The following is a 19677-nucleotide window of genomic DNA, read 5'->3' as shown; positions in this document are numbered from 1 at the left end:
ACATTCTGATTGGCTGACGAATGCGCATTGTACTCACCTTTACAGCGTGTCAAACCCCCCCCCCCCCGATGGTGAAACAAAGATTTCAAAATATAACTCAGAGGAGCTGACGCTTCGCTGGCTGCGGCCGCCACAGAAGTCTCTGAAATATTTGGCGTCTCTCAGGGCCAAAGACACCAAAAATTGCCTCTTTCGCTTCCACCTTCATAATGCAGCTCGGAGAGGAGATGGTTAAAATACCCCCCTCCCCCCGCCCGTTAGACGCGTCCTGCAACTCACATGACAGCGAGACCGCCGAGCTTTGAAAGAGACAAGTTTGATCTTAAAAGTTAGAAGCAGATGCTGTGATGTAGCGTTTCCATGGCAACGACATATCCAGGCAGCGCAGCGACGCACGTTCTATGCATTTCTGTTCCGTTTGGTAAACACATTCTACCAATAGCATCAGAATGAGGGTCTGCGCGGTGCCCAGAGCTGACACTCTATAAAGGAGGCAGATGCTTTAGGGGCCATTTATCCCATCAATGGGGTATTTAGCCGGGGCAAGTCAGCAGAATGCTCTGCACAGGTGTGACTACTCCTTAAAGACACAAGAACAGAGAATGTTCCGGGGCTGAATGCAGCCTGGCTTAGAGTGATGGGTGTTGCTGTTGTATTTAAGCCCCTGCATGCCCTCGCTTGATCGTTTTATTAACGGGAGAAATCTGATTTTACGTTTTACGTCACGGTGTATACGAGACCAACGACTTATTCCAATTACCCCCCACGGCGTATCCGGGATCCACAGGGGATAAATCTGTGAGGTCACGCAGCCGACATGTAAAGGGATCGGGGGGCTCGATACCCCGAGGCGGGGCCCGAGGTCTGTGATCGGGGGGGGGGGGGGGGGGGCGGGGTTAGGGTTTGTAAATTACCAACAAACTGCAATTTGTTAAACTTAGCATTTAGTACGAGGACAACAAGATCCGGGGCTTAAAACGTTCCTATTTTTACTGAACGGCCAATCAGAACGATCCGCTAATTACCACCGGGCCCAGTTTGCTGCCGTTTGATTTGGGAAGGCTGGGGGTTAATGTCCCGTTTCATCGTTTCACAGGTAAAAGCAGCCGTGGGGGGCTCGTCCCAACAGGGAGAAAGAAAATATTCCTGGCGCGGCCTAGGGGTTTACTTCGGGATTCCTAGCGCTGTGATGGGTGACATAGCATGACACGCTCGGGCCCCCAGAAACTCCACAGCGGGGCCCGATGTGGTTAAATGATTCTGGTACTAACGTTACCCCTAATGCCGAGGGGTCACATTCAGCGGGAGGAAATATGTGGCAGCCGCGGCAGAACCGGCGACACCAACATTTATATACAACATATATCCCTCTTCATATACACGACATCATACTCAGCAACCCATCACAAAGCAAATGACATCATCAATGAACATCTGCCAGCAAAAAATGGCCGACTGGTTCCATGAAGACGCTGCTGCCAGCCGGACGCAGCGTCGGTTTGTAAAGACACGTCTTATAACGTGTTGTGTTACATGTTACAGCGCGTTACACGTTACAAGGATATACAGATTTCACGTTCTGTGCACGGAATAACCGGAAGGAGCTCGAACGCGTAACAAGAACCCCACGGAATAACAGACAGAGCGGCCGCAGCGCGTCGCACGCAGAGGAATACTCAAAAGAACACGTCCGCAGGGGCCGAAACCGCAGAATCCCTCCTTAAACGCAATCTGCAAATTGTTTTTCTTTAACAAAGTTTGGTGAAAATGACGTTTTATGCATTTCTGAGCAGCGTCGCTTGGTTTGGTGCAAAGCGAGAGCGGATTATCCTTTTATACAAAGCATCTGCACGGGCAAAAAATAGCACTTATGCTGAAAAAGGAGTAAAATTAACAATAATAATGCCATATATTAAAAAAAGGGGGAAAAATAACACCATATACGAGAAAAAAAAAGGTAAAACTAACAATAACGCCATATATAGGAGAAAAACGGGTAACATCAAAAATAATACCATATATGAGAAAAAAGGGGTAAAATGACAAATAATTATATATATATATAAAATATACGAGGAAAATGGGAGAATTCAGCGTTACTCGAGCCACGGTCTCCTCCACGCCGCGCGTTTTGTCGGAAACAATCAAACGAGCCCCCAGCTGCGGGGGGTAAATCGGCTTCCAGCCGGGATGCGCAGATGGATGCCGGCGGGGCGCGTCTCGCAAGAAAATACTCAAAACAGGCGAAACCGGCAACATGGACAGCATCGCCTCGCCCTACGGGGCAAAGAAAATGGCAGCTGGAGATCCAGGGGGGTTTCTTACCTGCCAAGGTGCGCGCAGGAAGAGAGAAGACACGTCACGGCCTTCTGATCCACGGAGGGGAGAAGCCGAGGGCTCAGCTTCCCAACACCCCAAAAACGAGAGGAACCCCCCTCCCCCCCGACGCAGCCGGAAACCGGGGCTTTACGGATTTCATGCCAAATATTCCATTGGGAACGGCCGGTAACCTGCGCGGTCGGAGGCCGTACACGCTGGTTACCTGGGCGTCGCGCTCTCGCCACTGCTGGGTCTTGGTCTCGTGGTCCGACATGGTGGTCCGGAGCTGCTTCTCCAGCCGATCCATCGCCTGCTCGTGGTCCTTGGCGATCCTGTCCTTGTCGGCGTTGTGCTGCTGGAATAGGTAGGTCTTCTCCTCCTCGTGCTTCAGCCTCAGCTCCACAATCTGATTGGACAATGAAGGGTACAGTTCATCACTTGAACATCCTTGTCACCATGACAACTCATGCAGAGGTTCAATTCTGCCCCCCCACTGCTCCCCCCATTCTACCCCCTCCTCCTCACATGCCCCTCAAAACCAAGTGATGTCCATACGGCTCCGTACAGACCACGCGACCACGCCGCCGATAATTCCCGAGCCTCACAGATACAAAACGACAAAGACGATTCCGTTTCATCTCCAACGGGCGATCGCTCCGCGGGGACCGAACCCCCGCTCCGGGGAGACAGAATTCCTCGCGTGTGCTGAAAACTACGGCGCGCCGCACAATACGATCACCAACCAAACGGGGGATAAATAGTTAAGCTTCGGTGTGAAATGCGACACAAAAAAAAAAAAAAAAGAGTTTATAGAAAAGAAAACCCAAGCGGGCAGAAAGATGGCGGCTCCCTCCGTGCGTCTTCATGGTCTCCCGGATAAAGGACGGCTTCGGCCGATCCGGGTCGCTTCCGTCAGTAGAGTTGTCATTTTTTCCAGTAAGATAATTAGGGAATGAAGGGAATTAGCGAGTGCACGGCGGTAGCGAGCGATGTGCGCGTCACGGCCGGACCCCCGCCGCATTAAATGTCTTTTCTCTCAGAAGCCTTTCCCAGCGTCCCGCTCGCCGGGGACCCCGGCTCCGTGTGAATGGCGGGCCGCGTCTCGGGCCCCGCTTGTCGGTCCTTTGATGCTAATCCTCGCGCGCTGTGCACAATGGCACCCTACCTGGCCGGCACGCTGCACCCAGCCGGGCGGCCTTTCAAGCAGGTGATGAATGAAGGCAGCGGGAAGCCCGTTCTCCGGCTCTCCGCGGCCACACAGCTGCCGACAACCGTCACTTGGCGTTTTCTTCAGATCTGCTGGATTTTGGGATGAAGGAATAAGGAAAAAAAAAAGAAAAAAAAAAAAAAGACGTGTTTGCGGAGGCCACGTCGCTCTGTGTGTGGCGTGAGAACCGGTAATCTATCCGGACTGTGAAGAGCTTGGGATGAAAAGATGCTGGTCCTGGGGGGGGCTGCCGTCTGGGCTCAAGGGGTCTCTCTCGTCTTATACGTGACAGTCTTATGGGGGCCGCGTAACCACGAGCCACCCATCAGCGTCCGCTGGATCCCACCTACACCGGCTGAATGTAGAACGCCCCATGGTTCAGCTCCTGCCTCAACCCTTCACCACCATGAAAACGCGTCGGGGGAACGGAATTTCTAAAAAAATTACGCGGTTCAGGTTTTAAAAAAGACGTCTCGTGGTCTCGTGGCTGCGCCTGATGTCCCGACGTCTTCTGCCCGGACACAATCGTCGGTTCGGGACGTTTCCTCTCTTCTAACAAACGGGGATCAGGCAGAAGCCGCTGAAGGAGGCGGCCGGGCGCTCGTCGGACCGCCGTCGGCTTCGTGTGGCGCGTGGTCTCGGATCGGAGCGCTTTTCCCCTGTAGCCACGCGGAGGGCCGGGCGGACGCACACACGGGGCCGTCTTACCTGTTGCTCGTAGCTCTGTTTGAGCTCCTCCAGCTCCCGGGAGAACTCCTTGCTTTGCTTCTCTCGGAGGGATTTGGAGCGGCTTAAGTCGGCTTCCACCTTTTCCATCTGTGAATAAAGAGAAAGCCGGACACTGAGCTCAATAACGTTTTTCTACACTTAAGAACACGTTGTCCGTACCACACGGAGGGCCACGTGGCCCCCCGGCTCACCTGCTGCTTCATTTCGGAGTACACCTTCTCCGTGTTGGACTCCACTTGCCGTTTAAACTCCTCCAGAGCGGCGTCGGCTTCTTGCGCCCGGAGTCTCTGCGTCTCGGTCACTCTCGCCAGCTGCTCCTCTCGCTCCCTGAAAGCGAGACACCAAGTACACTGTCAGAGGCCGCGCCACGTCCCTCGGCCCACACACCGCTACGTACCGCAAAACACATACAACGGGAGAAAAGGCCGGGACGGGCTGCCAGGAGGACACTAAGCCCGGTTCCCTGTGCCCACAGCCCACTGGTGGGGTAAAAGCACCAGCGAAGAGAAGTGCATGAGGTTCTTCTGCCCATCCCTCGGGCAAATAATTCGGCCTCTCGATGCCTTCCACCCCCAGGGACAACAGCTGCGCTTCTGCCGCATGGAAAGCCGACGGGGCCGCGGTGAATTTAGAAGGAAAGACAATCGCTTCCAGCTTTGGAATGCAGAGAATTACAGGGCATTTTACAGCCGGGTAATTAACACAAGAGGGCCGTAAACGGACACGAAGCGCACATCTGGGATAGCCAGGGGCTGTTATGTTGAGCTGGGGTAAGTTGGGTTTCAGAGCGAGGCCACTGGGGCAGAACGTTCAGCTCCACCAAACGTCAAAGCGCAAAGTACCGACTGCCTCCCAAACGTTGCCGCGGCCCCGGGGGGCCACCTAAGAGTCACACAAACGGCTCCCCGCGGGACTCGTCAGGTAAATAGCGGGCGACACTGAACGAGGCAGAGTCTGAGCAGAGCCTGGGACCAACACGCCACCCGCTATGCTGTATCGTGAGCAGACGCTCACATGCATGTCCCTTTAATGTGGCGACACCACATATTACATGTTATATTACATATTACATTACATATTATATATTATATATTACATATTATATTACATATATTATATTACATATTACATATATATATTTCCTGTCCGTGAGGCTTCGGGAACACAACGGACCCCATGCCGCCCGCCATAGCTGCACTGAAGAATCCAAGAACGGATCCCTATGTATCATCACGACGTGCACCTCATCCCCCATACACCCCCGGCTGATGACGAGTAATGGCCCCCCAGCGTATTTCTGAAGCAGCTATATGAGCATGCGCGACACACGGCTTTGGCTCATGGACAGCGCTTTAGAAAGGATCTGGCCTTTGATGTGTGAAGCTCAATCAGGTCTTTGTTTGACTTCGAGCCGAACCCCCCCCCCCCCCACCTGTCCCTCCAATAATAAAAAAGACCTTTAGTGCGGACGGGCAGATTAGCGGCGATCCGCAGCGTGTTTGGCACTTGTGGCCCCGACTGTCTGTTTTTAATAACCCCGGCCTTTTCTGGTTCTCTGACTTTGATCCTTAAATCTGCTCCTAATTCAGCGAGCGCCTCCAGAATGTGCGACGTTAAAAGGAGCGGCGGATACGGCCCGGTAACGGCCTGGGGGCTCTGCGGGTAAACGCAGCTACATCAGGGTCCTGGGGCCAAGGAATGACCGGCACAAAGTGTTTAAACTTCACCCTTCCTATACACGGATTCCAGCCCTATGTCTGCCACCTGGCTTTAAAAATTACTTCCGTCATCCCTTCTGCTGGCTGTCTCAGCCACGGAGCCACTACTATTTAAGCTCTCTGGCCGCGGCATTCACTCTCTTGCTTTGCCGATTTCACACGTCCCACGCAAATTTCACATCCAAATTTTGTGTTAACTTTCAAAATATAACCCATGCAACCCACCAGCCCAGAAACTGCCATTATTTCGTTTTTTTGTCCAAAACAAACTGCGCTTTACAAAAAAAGTTAGAAGTGCTGACTGGGGCTAAATCCGCTGGAATCGGAGCTCTTCATGCCACAAGACAAACACCGCGGGGTGATTAGCCGCCCCGTGCTGCGATGCGACCATCACCGAGGCATCTCGCCCCAAATCTCACGGCAGCGACACGCCGAGAAACGGAACCTTTTCCCCCAAATAACAGGTCCGGCAACGAGCGGCTCGCCGCGACCCGGTCCGCCGGACTAAACTCAGCCATTCAGAAACCGGATCCCAATCCGAAACGATTCGGGGAGATCTCCGCGCGGCGCATGGCCGAGTCAGCACATTCTTTCCCGAGCTGCTCCGATCCGTTACCGGAAAAAAACATTCGGAAATCAGTGGGTCGTTGCCACGGGAACCTGGCTCTTAACCCTTCTATTGCTGGCAGGATCTGAGTAACCAAGACACCAGAATATTGGAAACGAAGCAGATCGGTGTCCGAAAAAACGGCCGTCTGTTGGGCCGCCATTTTTATCAGTTTGTCAGGGGAGGACTTACAGGTCTGCTGTACTGCTCTGTGTTATTTCATTACGACTGACCGACGGATCGATGTTCATCCAGATCAGTAACTCAAACTTTTATTTATTAAGTACGAGGAACAGCGCTCACAGTAACTGCCCCGCAGAGCTCACGCTCCGCACCCGCGGGTTTATCAGCTTCCCCGCTGCTTCAGTAACTGCCCCGCAGAGCTCACGCTCCGCACCCGCGGGTTTATCAGCTTCTCCACTGCTTCAGTAACTGCCCCGCAGAGCTCACGCTCCGCACCCGCGGGTTTATCAGCTTCCCCGCTGCTTCAGTAACTGCCCCGCAGAGCTCACGCTCCGCACCCGCGGGTTTATCAGCTTCCCCGCTGCTTCAGTAACTGCCCCGCAGAGCTCACGCTCCGCACCCGCGGGTTTATCAGCTTCCCCGCTGCTTCAGTAACTGCCCCGCAGAGCTCACGCTCCGCACCCGCGGGTTTATCAGCTTCCCCGCTGCTTCAGTAACTGCCCCGCAGAGCTCACGCTCCGCACCCGCGGGTTTATCAGCTACCCCACTGCTTCAGTAACTGCCCCCAGTCCCTTTTACTCACTTCAGTAACCTGTCCAGCTTGGAGATCTTCCTCTGGGCCGAGTCCCTCTCGTCCTCGAGCTGCTTGTGAAGATCGTGCGCCTGCCGGGTATAAAGTAACGTTATTATCCTTCTGCTGATAAAACGTATGAATATTAAGATCGGGCTCTGGGAATACATTTATGTTACGGGGCGTCAGTTCTGATGAGAGGTCCTGGTCTCGGGCGCGCAGTGGGGGGGTAGTGGAGGCAGGAGCCGGATGGCAGAGGTCACAGCAGTCTGTTATTGCGAGTCCGGAGGGCACGGCCTGTTATCTGCCCCAAACAGGTGCTTCCTCTGCTCGTAAAATCATTTAGCGGCCGGCTCCTGATTAAAAGGATTTGCATCAAACAGCTAGTAATGTGTTTGATGTCCAAGGACATTAATGGCAGGCGATGCCGCCGCAGAGCAACGAAGGGTAGAAGATGGTGAGAGGGGTCACTCGGCTTCCAGGCCGGGACTGTCTAATGAGCAGGCGTCTGGATATTTATCGGCCGCGGTCAGACACTTAACGGGTCGTCAGCATTGTTTTAATTGTAAGATTGTGTTCCCTGCACGTGTATCCTCTGCGCCAGGATCCACGCATTAAAGGGACACTTGTTCTGCAAGTGCATTGTTGGTAGTAGTGAAAAGAATCAACGGCCCCTCTGGACACAGCCTCACGTAACACGGTGTAAATAGAGTCATCTGCGTGAACGAGCTGGATAATGTTACCGGCCCCCAGCCGGCCAACCGTAAACACCAGCCACCTGTAAACGCCAAGCAACCGCCAGCCGGCCGTAAACGCCAAGCAACCGCCAGCCGGCCGTAAACGCCAAGCAACCGCCAGCCGGCCGTAAACGCCAAGCAACCGCCAGCCGGCCGTAAACGCCAAGCAACCGCCAGCCCCCTGTAAACGCCAGGCAACCGCCAGCCGGCCGTAAACGCCAAGCAACCGCCAGCCGGCCGTAAACGCCAAGCAACCGCCAGCCGGCCGTAAACGCCAAGCAACCGCCAGCCGGCCGTAAACGCCAAGCAACCGCCAGCCGGCCGTAAACGCCAAGCAACCGCCAGCCGGCCGTAAACGCCAAGCAACCGCCAGCCGGCCGTAAACGCCAAGCAACCGCCAGCCGGCCGTAAACGCCAAGCAACCGCCAGCCGGCCGTAAACGCCAAGCAACCGCCAGCCGGCCGTAAACGCCAAGCAACCGCCAGCCGGCCGTAAACGCCAAGCAACCGCCAGCCGGCCGTAAACGCCAAGCAACCGCCAGCCGGCCGTAAACGCCAAGCAACCGCCAGCCGGCCGTAAACGCCAAGCAACCGCCAGCCGGCCGTAAACGCCAAGCAACCGCCAGCCGGCCGTAAACGCCAAGCAACCGCCAGCCGGCCGTAAACGCCAAGCAACCGCCAGCCGGCCGTAAACGCCAAGCAACCGCCAGCCGGCCGTAAACGCCAAGCAACCGCCAGCCGGCCGTAAACGCCAAGCAACCGCCAGCCACCTGTAAACGCCAAGCAACCGCCAGCCGGCCGTAAACGCCAAGCAACCGCCAGCCGGCCGTAAACGCCAAGCAACCGCCAGCCACCCGTAAACGCCAAGCAACCGCCAGCCGGCCGTAAACGCCAAGCAACCGCCAGCCGGCCGTAAACGCCAAGCAACCGCCAGCCACCTGTAAACGCCAAGCAACCGCCAGCCGGCCGTAAACGCCAAGCAACCGCCAGCCGGCCGTAAACGCCAAGCAACCGCCAGCCGGCCGTAAACGCCAAGCAACCGCCAGCCACCCGTAAACGCCAAGCAACCGCCAGCCGGCCGTAAACGCCAAGCAACCGCCAGCCGGCCGTAAACGCCAAGCAACCGCCAGCCACCTGTAAACGCCAACCAACCGCCAGCCGGCCGTAAACGCCAAGCAACCGCCAGCCACCTGTAAACGCCAAGCAACCGCCAGCCGGCCGTAAACGCCAAGCAACCGCCAGCCGGCCGTAAACGCCAAGCAACCGCCAGCCGGCCGTAAACGCCAACCAACCGCCAGCCGGCCGTAAACGCCAACCAACCGCCAGCCGGCCGTAAACGCCAAGCAACCGCCAGCCACCTGTAAACGCCAAGCAACCGCCAGCCGGCCGTAAACGCCAAGCAACCGCCAGCCGGCCGTAAACGCCAAGCAACCGCCAGCCACCTGTAAACGCCAACCAACCGCCAGCCGGCCGTAAACGCCAACCAACCGCCAGCCGCCTGTAAACGCCAACCAACCGCCAGCCGGCCGTAAACGCCAACCTAACACCAACTGGCTGAAAACTCCAACCGGCCGTAAACGCCATACATCATTACGCCTGTATGGCAGCAGATTTTATATCCAGCTCTTTAGCCACTGCTGGGCCCGCAGTGTGCACGGTGGGTACTGTACACAAAGGGTTAATACGCGTGACACTAAATAGGTGGCCAACAACGTGGCCAGCAGGAGAGGAAGGAAAAGACACAAATATGGGAAGTTACTTCGTAATAAAGATAAAAAGTCAATTCCTCCCTCGGTGGATCCGGCGTCTGCTCCTTCCGCATCCTTTCATCTCTGCTACAAAGTGACGGCGCGGCTCACACCGAACGTACGGATCGGGCCCGAGACCCGGGGGCACTGAGAGTCCAGGGTGGACACAAGAAGGTATCTGCTATAAACGCAGCCACCGGCGCGAGGCACGTTCTGGGGCCCCTGAGCTCACGGCTCCGGCAGCGTCCGCTTACATCCATTTTATTACAACAAATGGCTGAATACGGCTCTGAACGCCGAGCGCCTTTGGAGATGGCTCCACGCTGTGTGTACGCCTCGCAGAGATCTGTACGGTTTGGCCGGATACGCGGTGGGTCGGGGTCTTCAGTGTCATCTGGGGCCAGCAATGCTTATTTATCAGAACCCCAAAACCATCATGTCCCTGGTGACCGAGCGGGCTGACTATATATTATAATATAAATAAATATATATTATATATAACATACTAAGAACTGTATACAAACTAATAGACTGCAAGCTCCCAGAACAAGACAGGAACCCAAAAGTGTGTGCAACAGAGCCCTGGCCTAATCGGACAGCAGTGACCACGTCGTCTGGCTCATAGGAGCTTGCAATCTACAGGTGAAGGGTAACGTGTGGAAAGAAAAACGTGTATCACCGTCACTGCGCGTGGGGTGAAAGGAGTACACATACACTACCATCCAAAAGTTTGGGGTCACTTAGAAACGCCCTTGTTTTTGTAAGAAAAGCAAATTGGACAAAATCCACATCTCTATAAACAGAAGTAAATGTTAACGCACAGAAAACTTTACGCCCTCGTACCTTTCGCTCACTCAGACGCTCAGAGTGAAGCTTTTCTTTCTGAAACCTGTTCTCTTGGTCCTGCAAAAGAAATCACAGATTAGCCGATTACTGTTTTATTTCACCCATTCCCTTCCATGCGCCCCCCTGCTGCTCACTGCGTGGGAAACACAGAACCTAAATTCAGCGACTCTCAGGAACGGAGTAAAACGGGATCTAACATCTTCATTGTTATTGCTTTAAAATGAGTTTGAGGAGACTGTCCACGAGGGGGAGACATGGGGGGTCAATCCACAGGATAGTTTGGGAACCTCCAAGCCAAGACCGGCCTTCCTCCGGACCTGATCTGAAAGGGGCTTCTCTCCTGGCGTGTAAATCACGGTCTGTCAACATGTAGCGGCGGGACGGAGGGGACAGGTCCCCAACCCTCCGACCCACCCCAGCCTAGTGTAAGAGGGGTCTCACCCGCAGCTGCTGCAGCCTCTGATGCTCCGATTCCTGGAGCTGCTCTTTTAACCGGGAAACTCTCTGCTCCAGCTCCTCGATCACATCGGACGCCTGCGGGAAAGGAAACCGTGGAAGGGCGAAATAAATTCACGCACAAAGAAAGAGGACCGAAGAAGTAACCGCTGCTGAAGAGAACGGCCGCACAGAAGCACCGGGAATATCACCGGGAATATCACCGGGAATATCACCGGGAATATCGGCGGAGTTACGTCGCACCCACCTTGGCCGCAGAGAGCGCGTTCTGCTGCGTTAGGAAGCTCACGTCAGACTCGTGTTTGCTCTGGAGCTGCTGGATCTGCTTCTCGTACTCCTGGGACACGCGATTCCTCTCTTTCTGCAAAGCACCAAGTCTAAAAGAGCAGCGAGTTTTAGAGAGCGGGTATACACAAACAGCACGCGCTCCGATTAACTTTGCCCTTACGGATGTTTTCCTAAAAACATTTCGGCTGCTCGATATTCTTGGCCTCCAGGGGCTACTGGATCTGGCCACCCACCCTTTAGCATCTACAACAAGCGGCTCCGCGCATGCACAAGCTCCGACGCACGCACCTGGCCTGGGCTTCCTCCAGCTCTCTGCAAACCGCTTGGTACGACCTGTCCAGGTCAGCTTTCTCCTGAGATAATCTCTGCCGCTGCGAGTTGCTGCTCTCCACCTCCACCGTCAGCTGCTGGACACGACACTCCAGCTCCTTCACGGTCTGTGTCTGCGAGATATCGAAGGAGAAAGTGAAGCCGGGCTGAAGGAAGGAGAACGGTTCTAGGTAATCAGGATCTCAGGGGGCAATGTCTGGAGCTCAGACCAGTATTTACGGAGTGACCAAGGCTGAGGGGGGCAGGAAGGTCCTTGGGGTCTTGCAGACCCCTCTCCTTTACAGCAGTTATACGAGCGGGGCGGAAATGCTGCTGCTCCGTGTCCTGCGGCGCCTTCAAGGCCTGATTTACGAAATAGTAAAGAAAGACGCACTTCCCCAAGGCTGCGAGGGGCGGTATATATATATATATATATATATATATATATATATATATATATATATATATATATATATATATATATATATATATACACACACACACACACACACACACACACACACTAAACAGACTACGGGTTTTGTGGACAATAAGTGACAAAACACGTTATAGTCGCAGACAAACAGCTCGCCTCTCCCTCGCAATAAACAGCTCAGCGGCATCTTGGAACGGCATGAAAAGCGAGAAAACCGTCTGAAACAACACGAGAAAGCGAAAAGTGATTTCCAGCGACGGGCTCGCCTTTCATCCTCAGCCATGCCTTGAACTCCACCTCGTTTAATTATGAAATCAGGAGTCCGCTTTTGATGCTTTTTCCGCCCCGCTGACAGCCTGCATGCATTTTTTGCCGTGTTTACCGTTGCCAGCGACAGACTAGGAATGCTAATTTCACCAGCGAGGGGCTCAGGCCGGAGCCTCTCGCCGTTTAGCTCATCTTGTTAGCACGTTCCTGGGGGTCTCGTCCTAGAAGGGAGGGAAACGCGCGGGCTTCGCGGACGGCCATTCGCTGGGGGTGAATGATTCCGCTAGCAGGGCCGCATTCATGTTATTGGTGGGGAAGTTAACCCAACATGATGTGCGAGGAGACGATCCTAACGCTGAGAGACAGGAGGATGACTATTGCTACAGCAGAACGGACCCCAAGTCACCAGCCGGGGCTTTACGCCAGCGCCAGGGGTCCGAGTTCACGGAAAGGGTGGGTAACGGAGAGACGGAATTGATCCGTTACTCAGTAAGTTATCCCTAAACGCCCCCAGCATCAGAGCGCGGCAACGCGGCGGAAGCAACACACGGCAAAGACTCACCGTTGCCTTGGTCTGCGCCATGTAGTCCGACTCCATCTTGAGAAGCCGAGCGTTTGTCTCGTCGAGCAGCTGCTGGATGTTTTCCGTGTGTTTCTTCTGCAGCTCGACTTTCTCCCGCTCGGCGCCCGCCATCGCGTCGTGAAGCTGCACGGTATCACAAACCAGTTCCTGAGGGGCTTACTCCGGCAAACCGCCCCCAAACCCAACCCAGGTATATTAAATGATTACGACGGCCCTCCCCGACAGCCAGGGTCTGATGATCTTTGATTTTGGGGTAACCCGGGTGGTCCTCACCTTCTTCTCCCACTCGTTCCTCAGCGAGTCCGCGCTTCGCTCGCACATTATCTTCAGCTCGGTAATTTGTGTCTCTTTGCTCTCTCGGATGACCTGACACTCGCGCACCAGGGTCTGGACTGCAATCGGAACAAAGTAAAACAAAAGCCGGGCGTCATATGAACAGGGTACGGATGTGGGTGATGTGAGCAGCTATCAGGACGTGACCCTCGTCCCATTACATCCGTAGCCCACCTTTCTTCTCAAGCTGCCGGATGGTCTCCTCGCTCTCCTCCTGTTTGCTTTTATAAATGGACTTTAATTCCTCCGTCTCACTATTCTTCCGGTCCAGAATCTTAAAGAGACGTAAGGATATTACCACCTGTGCTGGGAGTATTCTCACAGCATTTCACTTTTTAATACATAGAAAGACCACATAAAAAAGGGGAACAACTAAAGGTGGACAGACCACAACTCCATATTTGCCACGTGTCACGAAGCCGACTGCTCGGTACCAGGCAGAGACCCCATCGTCTGCGGAGCCCCCTTACCTTCTGCACATCCGCATCGTGCTTCTGCTGCATCCTCAGCTTCTCCTCGTGAAATCTGGCCTCCGTTACCTTAATTCTCATGTCAACCTATACAGAAATAACGGGGGGCACAAATCACTCAGCCACGTAACGGGGCACAAACCACACAGTCACGTAACGGGGGCGCAAATCACTTAATTAACGTGGGCAGCAACTTTTTTAATGCTGCATTTAGTTCTAAAAGGTTACGTTCAGCACAGTTAGTGGAACAGTACCTTTAAAATCAGGTTGGCTGAGAACTCAATGAGGGGCCACTACAAACATATGGCCAAGCGTGTGCCTGGCCTGACCCCGGGGGCCGGTATCCTGACTGCCAAGGCTGATTTTGCTCCTCTCTGTACAGCAGCTGAATGGACGTTCTTGGCATTCTGTCGCGCATGCAGCCATTAAACGACAAAGTAGAGCAAGTTCTGCAACATGCAATAAAACCGCATCCACGCGGTCACGTAATGACACGCTGTGACCTCACAGTATACGAAAGCCACCGTTTCTCTTTAACAATCTGCTTATAATAGGAATGACATAATCAGAACAGGCTGTGGGTGCGATGCCGAGACACCGAGGGCTCGCCGGCTACCTCGAGCTGCCGTTTGGCTCTTGGCTGGCTCTCGATCTGAATAATTCCTATGGCAGCTTCTTTATGGCAAGCACGGTAGCCAAACTCTGCGTGATACAATAAGTCGTCCCTGCGTAGGGAGAGCCGCGCGCCCGCTGCCGACACATCCCAAGCCTCTAACAGGAGATGTCTTAGCTGCAATAACACGCGTGACCCTGCGACTTCCGGGGCTGGCCGCCGAGTGACCTCGAGCCCAGTATCAGCTTCAAAACCATACAACCATTTCATTATGTCGGCTAGTAACATTATATCAGGTGCATTAAAGGGCCGAGGCATTCTGTGCAGGTTACATGCGCTCCGAGCCCAGAGGATGGCCCCGGTACTCAGTGCTGTACGAGAGCGTCGCTCTCATCCTACGAGACATACCTCTTTTTTATGTAAGAGTGGCAGCGCCTGCTCATCGTGAAAACTGTCGATCTTCCCCAATCCAGACTTTGCAGAAAGCTGAAAAACAGGGAAAAACAAAGCTAGGTCTAGGCCAGTAACCCCCCACCTCAGCCCCCCCGGTTGCGAGATGCTGTAACTCATCGAGAGCCGGAGGGCCACAGCTGCATTCAGAATGAAATGGGTTAATTCTTCATTATCAGTCATTTTACAGGCACCGGAGCCGTCATCCGAAACGCAGCCGTTTTAGTAAGCGACAATGCGGTGAAATCACACAACAGAAAAGCGAATGAATGAATGAAAAGTCTGCTGTGTCCAACCCTATGGAGACACGGTTAACGAGAACGCACCAGAGACCGCGGGATCGGCTTCTCTCGCAAATACCTTGGGTTTTCAATCTGTTAAGAAAGAGATTGGGAGATGTTACCATCGCCGCGGCTCTTCGGGAAATCGCCCGGAGGTATCCACTGTGTTTGTAGATACGAGAAATGGACAGGATGGATCATTGCCGTTCACGCTACATTTTTTAAAGGGCGCCGGCGGACAGTCCGGGAACGGGCAGTCAGTGCATGCCGCAGAGCACGGGAACGGGCAGTCAGTGCATGCCGCAGAGCACGGGAACGGGCAGTCAGTGCATGCCGCAGAGCACGGGAACGGGCAGTCAGTGCATGCCGCAGAGCACGGGAACGGGCAGTCAGTGCATGCCGCAGAGCACGGGAACGGGCATCGCCGGCTGCATAGCGCAGCGCGACAGGTAGAGGGGCAGATCCTGCTACGGATGTATATTGCGAACTCGTGATAATTGTGAGTGGTGCGGGGTTTGGGAGCCATAACGTTACTTGGAAACTGGAGTTAAAAATGGTTCAAACATGAATGTCATTTGGGCCCTTGAGGAAGATCCAGCCCCCGCACAGCAACCTACAGAAAATGTATATTAAGCGTCTGATCCGCTAATCAGAATTATTCATTTACATGAAATGCATTTATACAGCGTTATAATCCCCACATAACCTATTCCTATACAACGGGCTTTTTGTAAGCATCATGTAAATGGTTCTGCGCACAGCATCGTCTACAGAGCTCTGACCATATACCCTTCACAGCGGACGGAGACACAATAAACAGTGAGAGCGTCAGACAATGAGAGCGCTGAAAAGACATCACAGAGACGCCATTCAAAGCCTGAGACTGAAGGGGCTGCTTCGCGGCCAAACGAACGGATCCGATTCAAAGGCATCAAACGGCGGACAGAGTCGCTCGCCGAGCGCCATCACACCAAGTGCCGGCTCAGGTGCCGTCTGGCCTTTGTCCCCTTATGGAGACGTCACAAGGACAAGGCATGTGGTTATCTTAATGCAACTTTTAACCTTATAAATGCCAGAGGATTACCCTCTAAATGGCTGTTTGTGATTGGCTGCAGTTACAGACACATCATCATCTCAGGAGAATCACCCATCAAATGGAATAGAATTACGGCAAACATCAAAAAAACCCCAAGAGGAATGGGATTTAAAAGACAAATAAACCATAAAAGAAATGCTCGGGTGAGGTGAGGTGTTGGGCAGAGAATGGGGGGCAGCAGCAGATTAAACAGGGGGCTCTCTGCACATGCATACAGGATCAATACCCCAATACCAACGCTGCTGGGCCGTCGGTATCCTCATTTCTATGGAATTTATATCCAGCGAGAGAAATATCCGGTGAGGGGGAAACGCAAATACACAGAGGGGATTCTGGTGAATCTCGTTACGCATTTGCATACAAAGACTAAAAGTTAATCTAAAGGTTACAATCAGCTGCCACGGGCATTAAAGCGCCTGGAGTGTTACGGGGGCTTATAGGGAGCTGTGAATTTAACCCCTTGTGCCAGGTAACATTCAGTACACAGTTACGCACCCCCAAATTCCAGCTGCTCAGACGAGCTTCAAGTTCGCCGTTGTCCAAACTCGCTGTCGGCTTTTTAGGAGGGCTGCCCTAAAAGTGAAAGCAAGAAAACAAAAGCCCGAAAATTACAGACACGGCGTGAAAACGAGACGTCTTAAAGACAAAAAGCCCAAGAATGTACATTTCTGAACATTTTCGTGTATTTTTACTGAATTTGCACAGTGTGAACTCGGGCTCCAGGGAGCTGGGGATCCACGATATTCTCATTCGGCGACAGACCCCCACGATGAGCGCCCGCAGGGGACTGAGAACCTCCTGGGAAGATCAAAGTCATCTCTCTGTTATCAGCTTCTCTTTGTGGAGCTTTCGCCTCGTTAAAGGAGTTAACGTCCCCCGTAGCCCGAATGACTCCGGAGGGGCAATACTTAACCCTTCACACGGGGTACAAACAAAACACCACAACTGTTATGGAGCTTGAGCCCAACCGGGTTTATTCTTCTGCCGATCCGTTATTCAGACAAATGCCCAACAATGGTTACCGTGTGCCGCGCGGCCGCATTCTCCTCGCCCGGGCATCGTTCTGAGCTCAGCCTCTGCGTGAATCTAGAAAGAAAGGTGAAAGGTCACTGTACAATCCGGCCGCCCAGGGCCGCTGCGTACTAATCGTTCGTTTTACTGACACACACATTCAACGGCATTTTCAAATCTCCAACCCCGCCACATTCTCACAGCGAGAGGATCCGCGCGGGTCAGGCCGCTGTACTGCGCTACAGAATTTGACGGAGCTATAGAACGCAATAAATAACAACACTAACATTCGCAGGGAAGACTGCATTGAGAGCTTTACACCTGACACCAAACCATTGCCGTACGTTTTCGATCCACAGAACAAACAATGTTTGAACCTGAATTTGGCCCTACGCCCCGGGGCCACACGGGCCCCTCCCAGGGAGTCTGGTTGGCATCCCTCGGCCCCTCGATCTGCGATTGCGGAAATGCGTGTCATGGAAACATCTACTGTCACGAAGTGTGTTTGCGATTCATGTCATGCCAGGGGGTGAGATAAAGCGTGTGTATCTCCCATGTAAACATGGGGGCACGAGGCGCTTCCTCCAGAGCCGCGTCATTCATTCTATGAGAGTTTATCCAACAAAACAGTTTCCAAACGATTATCTCACAAAAAGACTCTGCTGTTTACTTAAATGAAATATATAAAAGCCGCCCTGCGCGGGAGCAAAAAGGGAAGCTGCAGCGTACACAGGGTTAAGGGCCGGTACATGTCACATCCAGACACGGGCCATTTACAGGTATGGTTCACTTCTCAGACATGACCGCAGGTCCCACGAGGGAAACCACGCTGACACGTTACGAATAACACGACAAACAAATATATATCAGCGTGGAAATAAAAAGATTTTTTTATTAGGTCTCCATATTTCATTCCTTTATATTTTACATTGATTTTTAAGGCAACCTTATTCTGCTATGAGTAGGAGGATGAGTCTAGTTCAGACCTATAAATCCCAGCCAGCCCACCCAGCGACAGCCATGATCAGCATGGAAACAGGATTAGCATTCCGGGGATATTTTCTGTTAGATTTGTGTCGCGGAATTAATGTAGAATCCTTATCGGCTCTGCGGGTGCGGAGGAGAACGCTTTGAGGTTACATCGCGAACGCCTGGTGTCTGGAAAAAGATGAATGCTCTGCAGGTGAGGAAGATACAAGACGTTCCTCCTGCCACGAGCGGTCGCCCAGAATATGTGGTCAGAGATTTACACCAAGCCCTCGCCGTCATCCTCTGCCAATATCTGGAACTAAAGGCCGTCACCAGAGACAGGAACGCATGCATCTAACCGAAAGAGGCCAAGAATAGAGACCAGACCTGGGAACAACGCTTAATCTGCTTCCCCAGCCTCAACTTTATCAAACCAATTGGCAACCAAGAGGGGTCCGGGTTACGGAAGAAGAGTTAGAGTAGTTTCTATAGATATGTAGAGGGGTTTATATAGATAATATGCAGGAGACCCCAGACAGAGGCTTCGCAATGCCCAGCTAACGCCGATCGCCCAGCATGGAGCTGCGTCCTCCGGCAGCGAGTACCAGTAACAACCCGCAGAATAACGGCTCCCCCCAGTGGCCAAACCCCACACTGCAAATATTAACAGCAAACTGCCACTTCCAAACGCCAAGTTGGTACAGAATGTGTGTGTGTATATATATTATATATCTATCTACCTATCTACCAGAACCAGTAGATGGAACCAATTCGCTCACAGAAACAATCAGGGATAAACTGTCGGTGCATCTAATCTGCCCCTTTTTCCAGCTGCTAGAATTAATCAGTCGTTGGTCTCGTCTTAGATTCAGGAGCCGTATGTCAGGAGCTTGAAGCCAAATGCAATCAGTAGATCGGGGTGCGACTTGGTCGAGGACCGGCCATGTGCTCTGCTTTTTAAAGACGAGGTGGAAAGCGCAGCCTTACCTGGATGGAGACGTTTCAAACACGGCCTCGGTCTTGAGAGGCGACCTCCACGACTCCCCTGATCGCCTGTCTTTGCCCTCCAGTTCTCCCAGGACCCAGTCAGGCGGCCCTTCAGAAACAGAGCTCTGAAAACGCGTGGAATTCGGCTCATCAAAATAAATGGACTGCAGAAGAAACAGAAATATCAAGTAATACATTTATTATTATTACTGTTATCTTTTATTTATATATCGCCAGCAATTTACGCAGCGCTTAATACATGTCTGCTTCTCAGAGGAGACCCCTGAGTTTGTATTCGTAACGAATGCCAACAATAAGAGGTTCCTGATGTATTAGCGGGACATTAGACTAAGCCGCCGGTTACTGAAAAACAGCAGGTCTGGCCACCAAGTGTGCCTGTCCACAGCCCACAATGTCTATCAGCCGCATGACAGAACGTCTACATGCATTCCATGACAGAGTGA

At 53.0% G+C, this 19677-nt stretch overlaps 1 protein-coding gene across 1 annotated transcript in view; it reads right to left on the bottom strand.

The window, feature by feature from the left end:
• LOC149281891 (centrosomal protein of 112 kDa-like) overlaps positions 1–19677 on the bottom strand; it is a 30384-nt gene that overhangs the window by 9920 nt on the left and 787 nt on the right. The window contains exons 3-19 of the mRNA XM_089498809.1: positions 19214–19377; positions 17269–17332; positions 16742–16819; positions 15196–15243; positions 14828–14905; positions 13807–13893; positions 13511–13610; positions 13277–13395; positions 12983–13126; positions 11697–11851; positions 11368–11497; positions 11106–11198; positions 10662–10721; positions 7347–7426; positions 4447–4582; positions 4235–4342; positions 2543–2725 (exon numbers count right to left, since the gene is read on the bottom strand). Of these exons, the coding sequence (XP_089354935.1) occupies positions 2543–2725; positions 4235–4342; positions 4447–4582; positions 7347–7426; positions 10662–10721; positions 11106–11198; positions 11368–11497; positions 11697–11851; positions 12983–13126; positions 13277–13395; positions 13511–13610; positions 13807–13893; positions 14828–14905; positions 15196–15243; positions 16742–16819; positions 17269–17332; positions 19214–19377 (1827 nt within the window). The remainder of the gene's footprint in view (positions 1–2542; positions 2726–4234; positions 4343–4446; positions 4583–7346; positions 7427–10661; positions 10722–11105; positions 11199–11367; positions 11498–11696; positions 11852–12982; positions 13127–13276; positions 13396–13510; positions 13611–13806; positions 13894–14827; positions 14906–15195; positions 15244–16741; positions 16820–17268; positions 17333–19213; positions 19378–19677) is intronic.

The sequence above is a fragment of the Sceloporus occidentalis genome, unplaced genomic scaffold (genome assembly GCF_023333645.1).
Source record: "Sceloporus occidentalis isolate IW3139 unplaced genomic scaffold, rSceOcc1.0.p SCAF_126, whole genome shotgun sequence".
Taxonomy (NCBI): domain Eukaryota; kingdom Metazoa; phylum Chordata; class Lepidosauria; order Squamata; family Phrynosomatidae; genus Sceloporus; species Sceloporus occidentalis.
The sequence above is the reverse complement of the archived record's forward strand: the minus strand, read 5'-3'. Positions and strand labels throughout refer to the sequence as shown.